This window comes from Dromaius novaehollandiae, chromosome 5, assembly GCF_036370855.1.
Source record: "Dromaius novaehollandiae isolate bDroNov1 chromosome 5, bDroNov1.hap1, whole genome shotgun sequence".
Taxonomy (NCBI): domain Eukaryota; kingdom Metazoa; phylum Chordata; class Aves; order Casuariiformes; family Dromaiidae; genus Dromaius; species Dromaius novaehollandiae.
In genome coordinates this window covers 53,794,826-53,814,043 of record NC_088102.1, presented here as the reverse complement: position 1 = coordinate 53,814,043, position 19,218 = coordinate 53,794,826, and the positions used below count along the sequence as shown (strand labels likewise).

Here is a 19,218-nt window from a genome sequence, read left to right as displayed (position 1 = left end):
TCTCCAAGGTTTTTACAGACTTTAAAACAAAGTAATACATTGTGACCATATTTCTATGTTTTCTCAAGTAACTTACAAACCGAGATTGTTTATCCAGATTCAACCTGCTTCCTTGGATCAGTGCCCACAGGTAGAAGTAGTAAAAACATAGTATATATGTAAAAAGTACGAGACAGATTTGTATAGGCTGGAATGAGAGGCATAATAGTTCCTGCAGTGAGTTTCATTCAAATTCAGGCATCTAATCCACTCTCTATTACATGCCTTTAAAAATAACTCATTTGTTTTAACTTCAAACACATTTATTCTTTACATGTTATTAACTTTGTAACATCTTTATTTCAGAAGTTGTCTACAATCTTGCATGCAGTTTGTTAAATGAAAATATTTAGGTATACTCCTTGACATATTTCAGTGGTGCCCAGCGACAGGACAAGAGGCAACGGGCACAGACTGAAACACAGAAAGTTCCATCTGAACATTAGAAAAATCTTTTTACAGCAAGGGTGACCAAACACTTGAACAGCTTGCACAAAGAGGCTGTAGAGTCTCCACCCTTGAAGGTATTCAAAAATTGTCCAGGCACAGTCCTGGGCCTGCTCTAGGCGACCCTGCTTGAACTGGAGAGTTGGAATAGATGATCTCCAAAGGTCCCTTCTGACCTCAACTACTCAGTGATTTATGCTTCAGAAACGGAAACACAAAATATTCACCATAAATTGCATGGCCTTTTGCAGAAAGAAACAGAGGACATTTTCTACTCATCCAAAAATCAGTGTTTCTCTCTAGTTTCTCATTATTAACATACTGAACAATCAAGAAAAAAAAAAAAGCAGCAAAACAAACAGGCATCTACGTAAATTCAAACTGAACAATGTAAGCACAACTTTAAAGAAGCACTTGAGAGATGCCCCAGTACTGTTACTTCTAAAACTTGAACTGAAGAGGGTTTTTTTGTTTATTTGTTTTCATCTTGACTAGTGTTTGCTAGACAAATAACATTCAATTCAGTAAGATCACAGACCCAGATTTACTGGAGATTCTTCACTTAATTTTATGCAGCATAGTCTGCAATATCAAGATGAATAGGGTTGTTCTTGCTGTAAATAGAATCCTTCTCCAATCAACCTCCACAGCCTTTCTAGAATTAGTGTTCTTTTGAATGTAAGCCATATATTAACTTACATACAGTAAATGCAGTTTAAAAAGTCTGGCTAACTACTAGCAGTTTAAGAGATTCAGATTGAAAAGACATTTGTTCTGGCTCCTTCAGTCTTAGTTTCTCAAACAGAGAAGTTCATGACCTTTAAATACAGTGCTTGTCATATGAACTACTATTATGTTTAATATATGAGCTATATTGTACTTTTCCCTTGAGTCTCTTATTTTTAACTATTTTTTACTTATCTCAGAAAAGCTCTTCAAAGAATTGTGACTATTCATATCATTTCTAAGTGTGATGGTAATAAAACATGTCTGAACATAAAACTCACGTTTCAGAAAATGGGCTAGAGAACAAGAAAATACACCAATGGTAAGACCCACTACTTTTTCCCTTTCCCATCTACCTCTATTATATCATAATACTACTACTGGAGGTTTACAACTATTTATCTTTACAAAAAGGGCTCACTACACCTCTGTAAAGCAGAAACAAACATTTCAAGGCAAAGGACTGATGATAAATGAAGCTTAATGCACTGTCTGTTAGTCCAGTGTGATACTGATCATATATAAAAAGAAACTGTCTTACCGTACACCTTGTGCTCGTCCTAATCGTTAGAGTGAATTCCTCAGAGAATTCTAAATCTGGAATGGATGCAGCATTACACTTGATACGCTATTGAAAGGAATAATACAATTCTGTCAATAGAACTGCTAAATTAAAATTAAGATCTCCCATTGGATGAGCTTCATAGGTTGTTCAGTTGATCCCACAAAAATACAACTTTTCTAGGGCAGTACTAATTCAGCTCTTCAAAAATGGGGAGAAGAGCCTTAAATATGATCCAGTCATATGTGCACGCTGACCAAACACTTAAAACCTCTCTTCCCCAAATAAACAGACACTTTGACTAATCGTGGATTTGAACTAGATATGGTAGCTCAAGTTCTTCATGATAGCTGCTCACTTCAGTAACTTGACAGTTTTTCATAGTCAGTATTGAAGTAGTTTTAACAAGCACTCATACAGCAGAAATTAGTTTATATGGCCACAAATTCTCAAGTCACTTCTGCTGTGGAAGCAGTCTTGACATCCTTTGACATACCTTGCCACCCCACACCTTTTTACCTTTCCCTGTTCTATTCCTTGCTCTTACAACCATATGGTGAACTACAGTCAAAAACTGATGTAGGTTAAAACTGTCCTTTTTTGACTTGCCAGCTTAGTTTATTGGTCACAGAATGGTCGAGGTTGAAAGGGTTCTCTGAAGATCACACAGTCCAATACACTACTCAAAGTGGGGTCAAGTAGAGCAGGTTGCTCAGGATCTGTCCACTCAGGTCTTAAATAGCTCCAAGGATGGAGACTCTACAACCTCTCTGGGCAAACCACCCCCATATTCAATCACCCTCACAGTAAAAAAAAGAGTTTTCTTACGTTTAAACAGAATTTCCTGTATATACATTTCCTGTCTTTCCAGTTGTGCCCATTACCTCTTCTCCTGTCACTGGGCACCACTCAGAAGAGTCTGGCTCCGTCCTCTTTATACCCTCCCAGCAGTTAGTTACACACACTGATAAGATCCCCCCTGAGCCTTCTCTTCTCTAGGCTAAACAGTCCCAGCTCTCTCAGCCTCTTCTCGTACGACAGATGATCCAATCCCTTATTCACCTCCGTGGCCCTTCTCTGGGCTCCCTCCACTATGTCCATGTCTCTCTCGCAATGAAGAGCCCAGAGCCGGACCCAACACTATAGCTGTGGTCTCACCAGCACTGAGTACACGGGAATCACCCTCCTCAGACCTGCCGGCGATGCTCTTCCTAACGCAGCCCAGGAGGCCGTTGGCCTTCTTTGCCACCACAGCACATTGCTGGCTCATGTCCGGCTTGTCCACCAAAACCCCTGGGTCCTTTTCTGCAGAGCTGCTTCCCAGATGGTTGGCCATCATCCGGTACCAGTGTGTGGGGTTTCTCCTCCCCCAGGTGCAGGACTTTGCATTTCCCGTTGCTGAACTGCATAAGTTTCCTGTCTGCCAGTTTCTCCAGCCTGTCAAGATCCCTCTGAATGGCAGAGGCAATCTTCTGGTGTATCAGTACATGAAGTATCAGTGCAACACAAAAGCAGGAAAAAGTAGAGGAGGCAGAGGACTGCTTCTCCAGCAACCACCCTGGTTTGAAATGGTCACAAAGCTATGGCATCCAAGGCTGAAGTGAACATTGATAAATATGGACAGACAAAATGGCAACCCACATTTCAACGTTCTTATATTTCATATATACTGCAGTTTTAAAAAAGCGAAAAACTTCAGATTTCTTAGTGGTTCAGAAAACACTTCACCACACTTTATCACTGAAGTTTAGTTTACACAGTCAGACAGCTAAAATGTTTCATCCAAGAATGCCATACCCCATTGGAACTAAACCTCATATACATTTTTGTCAATATTTCTTGACAATGCCTTTTGGTTTTTTTAGGGAATAACATCCTGAAAAGTTGCATCATAGACTACTCAAAACAAGGAGCAGCTAATCTGAGCAAGAGCACTAAACTGTCTTCTGTACAGTCATATGATAAATTGGAACATTTTAAAACTTTCCCTCAAAATACAATCCATTTGTTATGTGGAGTAGCTATTGATTAAAACTATTTACCTATAATGCTATTACTGCTCAACTCATTAATTTTGCTGGTTTGTACCGTAATTCCAGCAAATGAGCAAATGAGTTACTAAAAAGCAGGTAAATTTGGTTTTGAATAGAAGAAAATCTAGAACAGACATGTTAGAAAAATGTCTAAAAATGGATGACTACTTTATTAGGAGCTAAACCTTGGTTAAAAAGCAACAAATAGAAGACTTAAAGTGTTAACACTAAGAACCTGATTGCATGCGTTTCACTTTAAAGATACCTAAGTTAAACACATTTTCTCCATATTAAACAAACGTGTTTTAGACAATAAATGGAAAAAATAATATAATGAAACTTTTTAAATCTTACTACTAAAAATTTAAGAAGCATGGTACCTTAATAACACTGGCTGCAGATATAATTGTGTTTGGATCCAGCACCTCCACAACAGCTTCTGGAATTACTGCCTTCTTCATGCAAGACATGTCAAAGCCATACACATCTTCCCAGAAAACTAGTTTGTCCACATGTTTATTCATATCCCCCACAGCTACCAGACTAATGGTGCATGTATCAGGATAAACTGTAACAAGAAGAAATAGATTAGTGAAATTTTGGTTTGGACACACATAAAGAAAGATTTAAGGGTTCTTCTTTTCATTTTAAGTGATTAACATCTTAAAAGAACAAATAAAAGAATTTATTTCTGTTCTGGTAAAAGATAGCTACTTTATTTTCTGGAGTTCCACTTCTGCACAAAAGAGATTAGACACCGGAATTTAATTTCCCCACACCACTCTGGTAACAATATTACTGTTCATGAGAAAGTATCTCTATAGTTGAATCCCACTGCCAGGAACATGACCGGAAACTTGCTGTCTGACGAAAATCATTTCAGACATCCTGTTCTGGCTTCTATACAGACACTGCCCTGAAATTTATTTAATAGCTGCTTGCCAGACACCCCAAGGAAAAATCAGGTGAGAGTTTTGCAATAGCAAGAAATCTTCATGAAAAGACCTTATTCCAGAAAAGGTCAAATATTCTTAGTCAAGTGTTTTATGCCTGACTCTCATCAGCCCTGGCTGATACATACCTTACAACCTAAGAATAATTTCTGGCTACTGGAAAAGATCACACACTCTCTTCTCCTATGATCATCCAAACACTATCAAAGTGACTCAACAGCCAGAAGAGAACTTCCTCATCCGTTCTTTCCCACAGTTTTAGGATGACAGCTGTCATCCTGTCTTTACATCTGTGTTCTCCCTCCTCCCAAGAATATCTTCAGAAAGATATCTACAGCTTTCTCAAACAGCAATGGAAGACTGCTATTTGCCTGCATAGCAGCTACCTACAAAGTTAGTCAACCTCTCGGCAATCTCTCTCCACTGATGACTGGAAAAGCCACAAAGAACAGCAGCTATGAATATGGCTGTCTACAGGCATATAAAACAGCACTGTAGCTTAATGCATACAAATAGTAAGAATAAGCCTTCAAGTGAGTTTCATTCAGCTAGATTTCTTTCCACAAAGGAATTTACACTTTTCATTTTTAGAGTTTTCAAGCTTCTAAAGCCACACACATCGAATGCTTCATCTAGCTTCAGAGCAGGATGCTTGCTACTGAGCAGCTTTTTTTTTTTTTTATTGATAAATGAATGTGGCAATGTTAATAAAACTGAAGCTAAGTTTCTCTTTCCCTCCCAAAAATCTGATGAACTGTAAAATTGATTTTTTTGTCTTCAGTTCTACTTGAAGTTGTGGCTTATCAAAATGAGTATGAAGAAATCACTGGTATACTATGGTAAGTCAGAAAGGCAATGGTTTTTGCCTTGTAAAATACTGAAGACAGAACTAATAAATTGCAATTGTACCCTTTACATAGTGAGAGTATGTTTAGCCTAAAGAAATAATTTTATGATCTTAATAAAAAGGAGTCTTCACTACAGAAGCTTTTTCTTTCATGTAAGAGATTAATTAAAGTAAACATCAACCTCTACCTTTGGAATGACTAGTTCATACAAAATACTAGCCCACTGTCATTCTTCTCACTTTCTGCCTGTTTAAAACAGAGTAATAAAAAATATTGGTAAGCTTAAACTAAAAACCCCATGGTAAGCTATCATCTCCACATTGTGGATGAGGAACTCAAGCTTTTCCAGGAACAGCCTACAATTAACTCAGCAGTAAAAAGGCAATTTGATGAGAATCAAAACAGGAAGAATCCAAACTGTCTTGTTTGAAATCACTTGGTTCCAGCACACCTGACAGCTAACAACATCAACGCCACCAACAACAGAAATCAGTATCTGGTGGTATTAGTATTTGCAAGCAGTTTCTGGAGCCATCAATCAGGATTTTCAGTTTCTCAACATTCTCATGTTGCTGTTTACTAGTTTGACAACTGCACTATATTAGGTTTTACCTCCCAGCATCTCAAACCTTCAAGAGCCACCACTGACTCTCCAAAAATTAAAAGACAGTACGAAATAGGCAACAACAGGCAACGACTACAGCTTTTAAAAGAATATCTTTCATGGAAATGCTCTTGGTAGCAAAGGGTGTGGGGAGAACATAAAAGAAGAGTGAAAAAAGATCTAAGTGCCCCTAGTTATAAAACTCATAGGAATATGCTGGCAAGCTAGTGGTGGTGAAACCACAAAAGGAAATAGAAAACACAATAAAAAGTGAAATACTATTTTATAACATTCTTTCCTTGGACTAGCCCACATTTCTGGGACATTCTGTTAACAGGAAGAAGTTCATGTGTCTATCAAGCATGAAATAATTTACGTTTGAGTGTGACTAAAATCAGTTTTTATTAAATCTCTTTGTCCAGATGCCAAATTCTTGGAACAGTGGAACTTATGATTGATTATATGAAGCATTTAAGAACAAGCAAAAGATAGATGCTAGTGCCCAAGTTTCATCTTCATTTTTTTTAGCCTGTCAAAAACAACAGGGGAAAAAAAAAAAAAAAAAAAAACAGAAAAAGCCTGTTCTGACTCCAGAAACAGAAATCTGATTTCCACAACCAAGACACAGGCAAAAGACTACAGCAGTATATCAACTTCCAAATTTACAAACCCAACCACGTCTAGAAGCATACATTGTATTGATGTTTGACTAGAAATGTAGATGTGTTCATCTAAATATCAGCCAAAATCATCTAAATACAGAAGCATTTTGCAAATGTTTGAGAAAAAAAATTGCATTTTTCATTTCACCCATTTCATTTCACCCATCAAAATGGGTGTATGTAAAATTGCATTTTTCATTTCACCCACTATCCTTGATTCTCCAAAACCAAAACCCTCTGCTCTTTCCACACCACTGTCCTGACAGACTTGTCATTTTAATTTTTTCTGATTAAAGCTATAATTAAATAAGTATTCCTTCTCACAGGTTAAATTAACAAAATGCTGATTAGACAAAAGCACATACTCAGCAATGCTTTCACAGATTCATAGTTTTGACATCTGTGTCCTTCTCGACTCAGTGCCCAGAAATCATCCGTCACTAGTAACAGCTCACGTGGTAAACAGAATAAGATGGGAAATCCGCTACCCCTTAGTAACGCCTTACAAACTTCAGGACCAAAGGGTAAGACAACAACAAGACAAAGGGTAAGACACGTATATACAATTCCAAGTGAAGACCGTCACTGTTTTGACACGGACAAGCAAAAACAGTCACCATTTGAGTGATGCCTTGTTTACTTATGTCACCCCCAAACAACATGCACTGCACTCAAGTGTACGGAAAAACACATAATCAACCAAGTAACAGTTCCAGAGAACGAACCAGATGGATCCTGGGCAGCAAGAATTTTATGTTCCCAAATAAAGCTATTATATACTGTACATATTACACTACACAGTTTGGCATCATCCACTTCAGAATGCCAATAGACTAAGTCAAAGTAGCTATGATATGACTAACTGAACACATATCTGGATATTTGGATTCTATTCCCAGGTCAGTCACTGAAAGGTTTCGGCAAGTCAAGACTGCTTCTATTGCTTTTCTCAGCTTTTAAACAGTTCCTAGTATGAAACAGTACAAACTGGCTTGTGATAAAATTAATCTTTATAGCAGATTTGGGAGTCTCTCTGGTGAGTGAGACTTCACCTCAGAATGAGCTTTTAGTTTTGACTCAGCAGGATTTGGACATGCCCACAATTCTGCTGCTATTCCTATATACTGTCTTGCTAAACTTAAACTGATCCCTGAGCAGCTCTGGCAATCTCAGGGACAGCCATTCGCCTGCTACACAAGCTGGAACAACAGTAGTAATTGTAAGCATCTTAAGGAAATAGTAACTGCATAATACAGCATGCTTTGTGGAAGGGGGGAGAGGCAGGGGAAAAAAAAGAAAAAAAGAAAAAAAAAAACCATGAGATGATTCTCAGACCACAAATGGTTAATTGTACTGCACAGCCAGCACATCGTTTTCCCGCAAAGACAACCAAAGTAGCTCAAGCCACTAGCAAACTTACAACAGTACCAACAGATCCCAGGAAAACAAGATACAGCTCTGGTCGCAGTTTTGATAGCGGTTAAAAAAAAAAAAATGGCCCTTTTCGGAAGGCTTGCAAGAACTAGCTAAACATAAAATGACTCCTTATGATCTTACAGGATGGCCCTTTAATAATTATACTGGGATGTATAATTACTAGCACATAGCTACACAGAGCATATCACAGCCAGATTCTAGATCTGACCAGATTTTACTAACTACTGAAAACAAAAACCTCCTATTCTATCATTTTGCTCAAGTGCTTTTCTAAGTATTTTTAACACACAAACAGTAATCTCTTGCTCATTTACTTAGCTTTATAATCAAATGTTGAATCATTCCATAAAAAGGCATTTTTTATGCTGCACTCCGTAGCATACAAAGCTCACTGCAATCCCAGGGAAGCACTGCAGTGAGCACTGTTACACAGTCATTAATCCAATCATTAAGCCAGCGTAGTGAAACTAACTACGTGCATGGTTAGCACAAAAGAGGGGGAAAAAAAAAAAAAAAAAAAAAAAGACACCCACCACTACCACTGAAAAGGTCAATATGAAATACAATGCTGACAGAGGAATTAAGCAAAAGGAAAGCATATGCAGAACTAGTGCAGAAAGCAGCATCACATGAGTAATAAATATTTACAGGCATTCACACACTGCTTAAGATGAAGCTATCTAAGCTACTTACAGGATAAAACAAACTACTTCAAAGCAAAAGCTTGTTCTTCTGTCACTTCTCTACCCTCCAACCATAAAGAGAAAGGGTATATTCCTATGGGGATAGAACAACTATGCTGAACAGTAACAATGTAATTCCCTTAGTTATGGCAGGCGGTCTCCTGCATTTGAAACAGTATGTCCTCCACACACATCTTCCCTTCCAGTACAAAGCACCTCTCCATTTTTCCTCTAATTCATCTGTTTTTACAGTAGCTTACTCAAACAGCATCAGAGACTGAACAAATAAAATTGGTCTTCCTCTCTGTTGATAGTTTTTCCTTCCCCTTTACCTTCTTTGGCTGATTTACGTATTTCCTATCCTAACCCAATGTTTTAGAATACACAGCATTTCTTAATAATAATAATAATAATAATAATAATAATAATAATAATAATAATAATAATAATAAAAGGCAGCTAGGCACAAATACTGATGTTAACTAAGCCAAAGAAATTGTGTCTAATATTGATGCATTGGTTTTCATTGTTCAGCACTCAAAAGAAAAAAAATACTGACAAAAATGTAACTCCTTATACCATTTTCCTTACGTAATACAGATAAAACATACTGAGACAGACTGAATGAATGCACTTGAACAAATACAGCCATACTCGCATCTCGTAAGAATCAGAATGAAAAGAACTGTTGTCTATACCCAAGCTGAATTAATTCATTAGACATATCTTCTACAATTCAAGCAATTTTATATGAAGTTATTTGCAAGCAAGATTAACTGTAGTTAAAAATATTTTTCTATCAGTGCTAAAAAATATTAAAATAAAAAATAGTACTTAAAAAAAACCCACGACCATTTTCCTCTGTCTAACGGTAAAATCCTCCTCTCTATCTTGAACAATATCCATTTCCACCACTGACCAGCCAGAAAATACAGAAGACTATCAATTCAGAATTTTAAGCCAAATTATCTAGAATTAGGGGGAAATTAATACAGAGAATATACTACCCCACTTATTGTTTTTAAAGCAAATTTTGGGGGAAGTGGAGGAAACATTTAATGTTGGTGACCATCAGCAATGAAACATTAAACTAGTACTACCCGCAGGTCTGAATCCATTTTGGAATGTGCATAGTTCCACTTAAGCTCATGAGGAAAGGCTGAGAGAGCTGGGCCTGTTTAGCCTGGAGAAGAGAAGACTGAGAGGGGATCTTATCCATGTACGCAAATATCTGTCGGGAGGGTGTCAAGAGCACAGGGCCAGACTATTTTCAATGGTGCCCAGCGACAGGACAACAGGCAACGGGCACAAACTGAAACACAGGCCATTCCATCTGAATATGAGGAAAAACTTTCCTGGGAGGGTGACAGAGCACTGGAACAGGTTGCCCAGAGGGGCTGTGGAGTCTCCTTCTCTGGAGATACTCAAAACCCGCCTGGACACGATCCTGTACAGTGTGCTCTAGATAACCCTGTTTGAGCAGGGGGGTTGGACTGGATTATCTCCAGACATCCCTTCCAATCTCAACCATTTTGTGATTCTGTGAAGCTTCTTCTGAAACATTCACAGTCCCCATATCCTAATAATTTTAACTCGGTCAGTATAATCCAAGATCGCAACAACCATGTCAATCCTTTAACTGAAACCTTCCTTCAGATTTTCTTCTGTATCAGATCTCCTGAGTGTGGTCTACATAATTTAGCAATCTGGACTGCATCTTCAGCCAAATCTCTCTCCTCTGAATTTTTATCCCAGTCATTTAAACCAGCTGTGGTGGGAAAAATAGCAATTTCCTATTGTCAATTTCAATGCCACTAACTACAGGAATATTTATACAACTGTATTCTTACTGTATCAGGCTCTTGACTCCTACTGGTCAAGCAAGGCTTACCATCATTTTCTGGTTATTGAGCCAAAGGAAAATCCAGAACAAAGACAGGCATCTTCGCATCAGTTAATGGAGGAAAAAAGACAACAAACACTTCCATAATTTTTTCAGCCTTAAGCCACACAGAATTTGGACCAAAGACAAACTGAAATATGCACTTGGATGACACTCATGATGTGCAAGCATGAAGTGTTGCACAATTAGGTAGAAATGTATGTTTCACCAAGCACATGCAGGGATTTTACTGGCTAATATAAAGATTGAGGATGGCTTTCCGAGTTTGCAATAGTCTGCCAAAGCATGCTGAAGAGTTGGGTAGGCAAGAAAATGCACAGAAGTGTAAGCAATTACTAAGTTACAGTACTCTGTTGGGTAAATAAGCGCCTGCTGGAGGAAAACAAGGAACGTGATGCTGACATTGGTGAATGTGCACCGAGGTGGCATGAGACAAACTATGATAGACAGCTCAGTTCCTACCACTCCCAGTTCAGTTCTTTGACTGAAGAAATTAAATTGATACATATATGTATGTGCTCTGGGCTGCCAGTTTTCTGAATTGATTTTTAAAAATCTACATTAAAACAACATTTCAAGCATGGAAATAAGAGCAGAGACAGGGATTTGGGGGTGGAGGGGAATGAAAGCTTTTCTGATAGCTGCTGTTTAGCCTCGTGGATTTTGAAAGGTTTAAAAACCAACACCGTAATTTGGTTAAAAGACTCCTAAAAATCCTTAATTGTCCAGGTAGGCAAGATGCATTGTCTTCCAACCCTATAAGAGGATCTAGGAGAAATATATACAGCATTTTAAATTTAATCAGCTGAAAATTAAGTATTATTACTTTGGATTAACATCCTAACTCCTGTTATTAAGGAAAATAATGTCTTGAAAAATAAACGTTTATTCTTAAAAGTGGAATTTCTCCATTTGCTTTGGGGGATTTTTCTTTGGGAAGGGGGAATGTGGGAAGAAGTAGGTAAGAAAAATTTAGATGGCAGTTCAAAATAAATAAAATAACCTTTAGTCTTAAAAATACCATCAATTCAAAACCTAGATACCCCATCTAATGCTCTTCTATTACCCATACAGTAAATTAATGCCTTGAAGCTCCCACTAATGGAAACATTTTTCATTTAGACTGGCAACTTTCTCATCCATGCATAGCTTATTCTAAGTCTCGGAGTTCATTTGGTTTTCCCCCAGAGCTAAATTTATTAAAAAGAATTATGCACACCAACCTGATCCTCCCTCTGCCAGGTACTTGTCCTTTGCGTAAATGACAGAATCCAGCATAGACTCAAAGAGAAGGAAATAACCCTGTTTATAGAAGAGGGAAAGAGAAAGAATTTAGAAATCATAACTTTTTATCCATGTAGCATATCTAATCAATCTACAGGTAAATTCATCAACAGCTTTTCATCTGAAAAAGCTTTACACAATTAAATATAAGAGAGTTTAAGAAGTTATTTGCCTGTAAACCTTAATAAAAGCCAGCACCTAATGAATTTTTCAACAGTAAAAAAACCCAATGTTTTCACTACAAAACCTTAATTACATAAAATATCATTGTTGATTTCCCAAACTGCAAATATCTATCACCTGCTCAATTAAACTGCAGGTGATAAATCCATCTATACCAACAACTATCTGATAGGGTCCTATAACATTAAACCAGAATAAATTAATATACGTACAGGTAATTTAATTAAATTCACATTTGCTTATAAGAAAAGAAAATCATGAAAAAGCATGCTGTGAGAAGTCTAGAAGAACTGAACAAGCTACAGGAGTTACAAATCAAATCTACTTCAAACTCCAAGTGATAAATATTTATAGTATTAATTTTTAGGTGACAAAAAAAGAAAATTTCTTCCCACTTCAAACTGCAAGTAGCATTAAAGTTATTGTCAGAGAAACACCAGAAGGAATGCACCTTTGCCGCTACACATTTGCAACTTAGCGGTGCCCTGCATTAGCTTAGATACTGCTCATAAGGACAAGTGGAAATAAACAATGTATCAAAGACACAGGTTCTCCAGATGTTCTACATCATTTAGCAACACCTGAATTTGAAAAAATTCTCAGCATAAAAATGGTTAGAATTAGATTTACTTAGTTTTTATGGTAAATGTTGAGATTAATTTTATACAAGGCTAGTCACACTGCTGTAATGGTTTAGAATAACTTATTGTGTGCTTTTAAAAATTGAGCCAGTGATTTTCTAAAACACAGAGCCAACATATATAGCAGCATTACATCCAATTATTTAACATCCAGTTTCTCCAGTTATTAAGTACACCACAAATATTTAACAGAGGTATATAGCCATTTATTTACACATTGACTTACAGTTTTATTTTACATCCTTCATATTTTGCAAGTTTGAATGATACTTATCCTTACCGAATATTATAACACATTGCATCCACATATATGTTCTCAAGGCATCAGATCAACAGAGAGGAACCACATTAGCATATATTTTGTACTTTCACTTGATGTCCTAATACTCATTTTTTCTAAAACATAGTTTAGCCACACAGTCTGATACATACGCTGAGTGGTAGTTGGAAAGAGCATACGGAACAAAAAAAGACACCAGAAAACCCAGACTTTGGACTTGTAGTTCTACAACCACAGGCAGCAGTGACCAAGCAAAGCAAAGCTCTGATGATTTTTTTCTTTATCTTTCCTACACTTCCATATTTGTACAACCATAGAATTTTTTTTTTGAAATCACCATACCATACTAGTGTAGATAGATAGCACTGCCTGGGAACTTCACTGCTAAAGGTACAAAGTTTATTTCAAGTTTACGACATCTTGGATGTTTACTTTGTCCATGGCTCCGGAAACAAAAAATGCTGCAAGTTCAGAGTTGCTTAGACATGTCACCTCCCACACTGCAGCCTTTAGAATTAAAACCAAGTAAAAACAGAAACTCTGAAACTTGAAGCACATCTTATTAGCATTCAACAAGAGTTGTGTTCCTAGAGCAAGTCCCAGAATGAACCTTATTGCTTTGCGAGTAATGGTTTTTGCAAGCTTTGCAAAATGGTTAAAAAGGCCAGAAAATCCTATTGCATCAGGCAGAGATTATTTTATGGCCTACAGCAAGCCAAAAGCACAGAATGGAAGCATAGTTTCTGTTTTTATTCTTATTCTTGCAGTTTTAATAGTAGAATATATTTACTTCACAGAAATCTTTTCAGACGCTTTTAACAGAAAAATGAGGGGTTTCCCCACAGTATTTTGAATGTGTCCTCCAGGACATACCCTAAGAACAGTTAACACCTTTTGGCTGAAGCTCAACTGTTGATACAGCTAAAAATAAATATTTTAATATATATATGTATACACACATACACACAAAATTCTTAGCTGTATACATATAGCATGTAAATGTGTGTGTGTATATATATAGTAATTATATATATATAAATAAATATTATATATAGTATATAGTTGATATAGCTAAGAAATCTGAACTCATGCTCTAACACTTGGTATGGAATTTACAAAATGAATTGTGGCAGCGCACAACTACGTACACATCATTCTTCCTTTAAGAGAGTTTAAAAATATATTAGAAGACAATAAGTTACAGAGTGACATCTTTATGGTTTTTTTTTTCTTTCTTTCTTTTCCTGTCTAAAATGCCTGGTCATCGGCAACGTTTGTCAATCGAGTCTAAGTACAGCTGAGAGACAAAGCTCTGATCAGAAATACAGTTAAATTCTCACTGCCCTTTCCCTGACCTTTGGCACTTTGGTTTGGTTTTTTTTTTTTCCACCCCTCAGTCCTACATTCCCCCCAATGCAATATAACATTCCTGTAAGTTATATAAACTGTCAATGGTACTGAATCAAGTCATTTATTACCTATACCGAAATGTTTTGCTCTATGTGCTGTGCTCATCTGCAGTGTAATTTAGAATGTAATTTCACAGGCTGCTGCCTCACCTGTAGGGGTGCCATCTGGAAAGAGAATTATACCGGGCATTTTTTCCCCCATGATGCTATGGGGCACTCTTACTTCCCCACTGACAATGTTCAAGGTTTTGCTTTTTCTTAAATGCATGTTAACATCTTCAAAATTAATTACTGCAAAGAGATGTCTACTACACAAGTCTCTGAGCAGAATATTAATAACTATCTTGTTAGAGGCTAAACTAAAATGTATAAAAGGTAGCATGTTCTCTGTTAAAGACAAACTCAATGCATGGCACACCTTAAATGTTACGCTGTCATATGATGCATTTTCTACTAAAAAGCTGACTGCCTCTCCCTACAAAATGAACAAAAGTTTCCTTATTTTTACATTTTCAAAATTTAAGGGATGTGGAGTGTTCTTCAGCTGTCAAAAAGCAATATAAACAAACAGATTCAAACAGTAACAGAAATGCACAGAAGTCAGAGTTACTCCTTTAAAGCATATGTCCTATGCTAGACCTGTCCAAAGAATCAGCTATCAAAAATGCCCACGAGTCCAATGACAAGTCCATAGTCCAAGGAATGCAAATACCATTATATATCCCTTATTTCTGTATTTTGTGTTTTTTAACAGTATTGTAACACGCTCACAAAGCTTTCCTGGCTTAATACAATGCATTGTTATTTTTCCTCTATTATTCAAATAAACTACACCATTTTAAGGCAGTTATTTTCATTTTAATTCAAAAACTAGGTAAAAATATTTTACAAATGGAGCAAAACCTACATATAGGAAGAACTTCTAACATGAGCACTTCAGTATTCAGCATAATATTCTTCATGGAGAAAAAGAGATTAATCTTTCTAAAGGTAACTAGACACAATAACAACATTAATTCAAAAGAAGTATAGCTGTATGTGGAGAGGGCTGAAGAAAAATGCTTCTATTAAAAACAGATGATTTTAGATTGAATATACCTTTTCATGTATGCTTCCCTTATCTGCTCATATCAAATACTTTATGGGAACCTGGTTTCACCTTTACTTATGATCTAGTTATGAGTGAAATCCATGTATATTAATTAAAAAAAAAAAAAAAAAAAAGCAACATGAACAAGTTCACAATTGCAAGAACTGGTAGAATTTTTAGCATGTAAGGACAGAACTGAGAAGCAATATTTAACTACTTCAATAAGCATATTTTATTATATCAAATATTAATTTTGTTTTTTGCAACATAGCTGGATCTGGTCTGGTACCTCAGATTCAGTAAGGCCCAATACTGAATATTTAATGGAATGCAAGGCAGCTACCAAACAACTGGCCTATAGTGTGGACTTTACAAAAACAAACAAACAAACCAAACCAAAAAAAACCCCCACACCATAATCAGTGTAAATATTGTGTTAGTTCCTTAAACAAAGTTTCTAACTACAGTGCCTCCACCAGACTGTAGAGTAGAACAAGTCACAGAGGTAACACAGACTGGACAGACTCTAATTTAGAACACAAAATGCAATCCTGCATTAACAGACACACAAAACTGATGGGGCCTGCTTTCTGAAAAATTGCTTTTACCTTAACAAAAAAAGAAAAAACATCCAAATCACAGCACATCTAAATGAGAAGCAGCAGCTACATGTGAACACTTCTGCACGATCTGCTGCAGCCCCATTTCCTTCACGCTTGGTCTTCCTGCTGCTCAGAGTTGGTGCTTCATGTATGATTTAATTCAAAAACCATATTAGGGAAACAATTCACTACTGTCAGAGCAAGCACAGACATTTCAAAACCACAGCTTGACTTTATTATTATGCATACCCCGTTGTGTCCTAAACAAATGCGAGATGAGGGAGAGCACCAAAAGGGAAGATCTGAACAGCAGGGAAGTGACATGTATTACTGAATGAGGGCAAATATAAAAATATTTTCATGCAAGGAAAGATAATTCCCTCACCTTCCTGTAAAGGAACTAATGTATTTAGCTACTTAAGTACGCTCCCTACACAGCATAACAAAAAAAAGCAAAAAACCCCTCAATTCTTACGTAAAATAGTTTATTGTGTTATAGAAACCAAACACCTGCACCTCCAAATATTAATGGAATTGCTATAGAAGGTCAAGACTGAAGAAAAAGTAGTAAATAAGTGTTAAAAAGCATCACTGCATTCTATCCATCACAGAAATGGTGGAAAAAAAGGAAGGAGGGAAGACTGTTTTCATTACTTTATATATACTTATTTTCTAGTCCTTCTGTACAGCAGGAATATCTTCCAACCCATCAAGATATCATCTCAAAATTATCTAATTAAAAAAAGAGAGAGAAAGAGAGAGAGAAAATTTTTCAAGCAAACTCAACTTCTAATTTTATGTTCTTAGCTACAGAAAAAAGCACACCAAGAGAAAAAAAACTACACAGACACATCTGAGTAAGAATTAACATTCTGGAAAAACAGTGCACATTTTGTCTTGTTTCTGCACTCATTCTTTCAATAAATAGCCTATGAAGTTTCCAATTACATTACCAAAACCCATATGTGTAATAAAACAATTACTTTTGTACATTGATAGCAAATACTCTCCTTCCACCCAGCATTCAATTCAGCTGAAAACTAGCTTCAGTACTTTGCATAGCAGCTCTCATATCACACTTAAGTACAGTATGTAAAATCACTCTAATTACTGTAAAACATCATTACTTCTTTAAATTCTATACCTCCAGGGAGAGAGCGTAAATGTGAACCAGCCTGTGAACAAGTCTCCTGTATGTTCCATTCATGCCAACATAAGTACTTCCCCACTAACCACACAAGCAACGCAGTATTCAAATCAAAATTCTAGAGTTCCAGTGAAGTTTGTGCATTTGCAAACCATTTGCAAATTGAATCACTAACTGACAAGGGGGGTTGTTCATTAAGCAAAGGCAAAAACAAATCACCGATGTGTATTCAGAAATGCATTTGCATCAGATTGCCATTAGGCAGTGTACACAAATATTCATTTATTTTATTAGCACCTTTGCTTATACACACAACTCATTTAATTCTATAATCTGAATAAAAAGATGAAAGATTTGCTTGTAGATTTCCCACAATACAAGCAAGCAGGCAAATAAAATTGTTGTTTTTTTCAGAGGCTGGTACCTGTGACCATTTACGACAACTGAAAGCTCCATTAAGGCTTTCAAAAGTTTCACACATCAGAGCTCAGCATAACCAAGCAGGATGATACATCAGAAGACTACAGCCCTGCTACACAGTACTGGACAGCAAGGTCCCATAAACCTCCACAAACAAGGCCAGCAGTAAGATCTGGTACAGAATTCATGCCTGTTCACATTCAAATATCTGTCTCCAAAAACTGTAAGACTGGTTCCCATACAATCAGTTTGGTCAGAAGAACAGGCCATCACTTAGCCATTCTTGTCTTCTTTTTTTAAGGTAATGTGGTTCACCAGGTAGAGGTGGCTCTGTGGTCTGAAAAGGGGATTTTCAGGGCCCTTAATATTCAGCAGTCTGCCTTTCAGATACAGAAAGAATTGCTTGTAGCTCATCACATCTTCCCCTATCTTTCTGAATAGTTTACATACTAGTTTTAGTAGAACACCAAATCAGGCAGATGTCGAGCTTATGGTGCAAGTTCAAAGATGCTGAACATGCATACTTCAGGTCTCACAAACAACACATTTAGCCTTTACATCACAGCTAGATTAGCAAGGTTGCTGTTCCCTGTCTGCTAATTCCTTTCATAGGCTTTAAAGAAAAGGAAAAAAAAAAAAAAAAAAAAAAAAAAAGCTGCTGAAGGGACAGTTGCTCATTCTTTCAGCCTCTAAACCTGGAATATGACAAAACCCTATTCAGATAGCATATATACGTTTTAAATATGATTTGGCTTCATATGTGTATATAGACACCTCCACATATACATTTACACACCATGTGATATTTAAGATGCTTCTCCCATTCTTGTGCATTTTAAAATAACAAATCTAAAGATGAAAGAGAACTGAGAAAAGCAGTCTGTGGAAGCCATAGGCCACTTACAGAAGCAAGAAAATTATCATCAGAATTCACCTACATTTGAGATGCTCATAATGCAGTACTCTGTCTTTTACAACACACTGCTCTATGTGCCATTTTTCTAAGTCTGCTCTAGAAACATTCCTGATGAAAACCGCACTCTCTCTCCATCTTCCATTCTGCTGCTTCACGCCTGCTTTTATTTTTCTGGTGCTCCATACATGGCTCTTAACAGCTTACAGGGTATTTGGTCTTACATGCTGTTCTGTACAAAACAGAATGAAGCAATGGCTCCACAAAGCAGTTTGATGCTTACTAGTGTAAAAGCAGTCTGTTTTCTAAACAGAACAGCAATTTTTCATATCTCTGTTATAAAGAGAAAAAT

At 36.7% G+C, this 19,218-nt stretch overlaps 1 protein-coding gene across 4 annotated transcripts in view; it reads right to left on the bottom strand.

The window, feature by feature from the left end:
• PRMT3 (protein arginine methyltransferase 3) overlaps positions 1–19,218 on the bottom strand; it is a 67,661-nt gene that overhangs the window by 24,911 nt on the left and 23,532 nt on the right. For 3 of the 4 annotated variants that reach the window (XM_026094551.2, XM_064512847.1, XM_064512848.1), the window contains 3 exons: positions 12,121–12,199; positions 4,188–4,375; positions 1,754–1,840 (listed from right to left, as the gene is read on the bottom strand). In XM_026094551.2, the coding sequence (XP_025950336.1) occupies positions 1,754–1,840; positions 4,188–4,375; positions 12,121–12,199 (354 nt within the window). The remainder of the gene's footprint in view (positions 1–1,753; positions 1,841–4,187; positions 4,376–12,120; positions 12,200–19,218) is intronic. The other variant, XM_064512846.1, reaches the window with a different exon arrangement.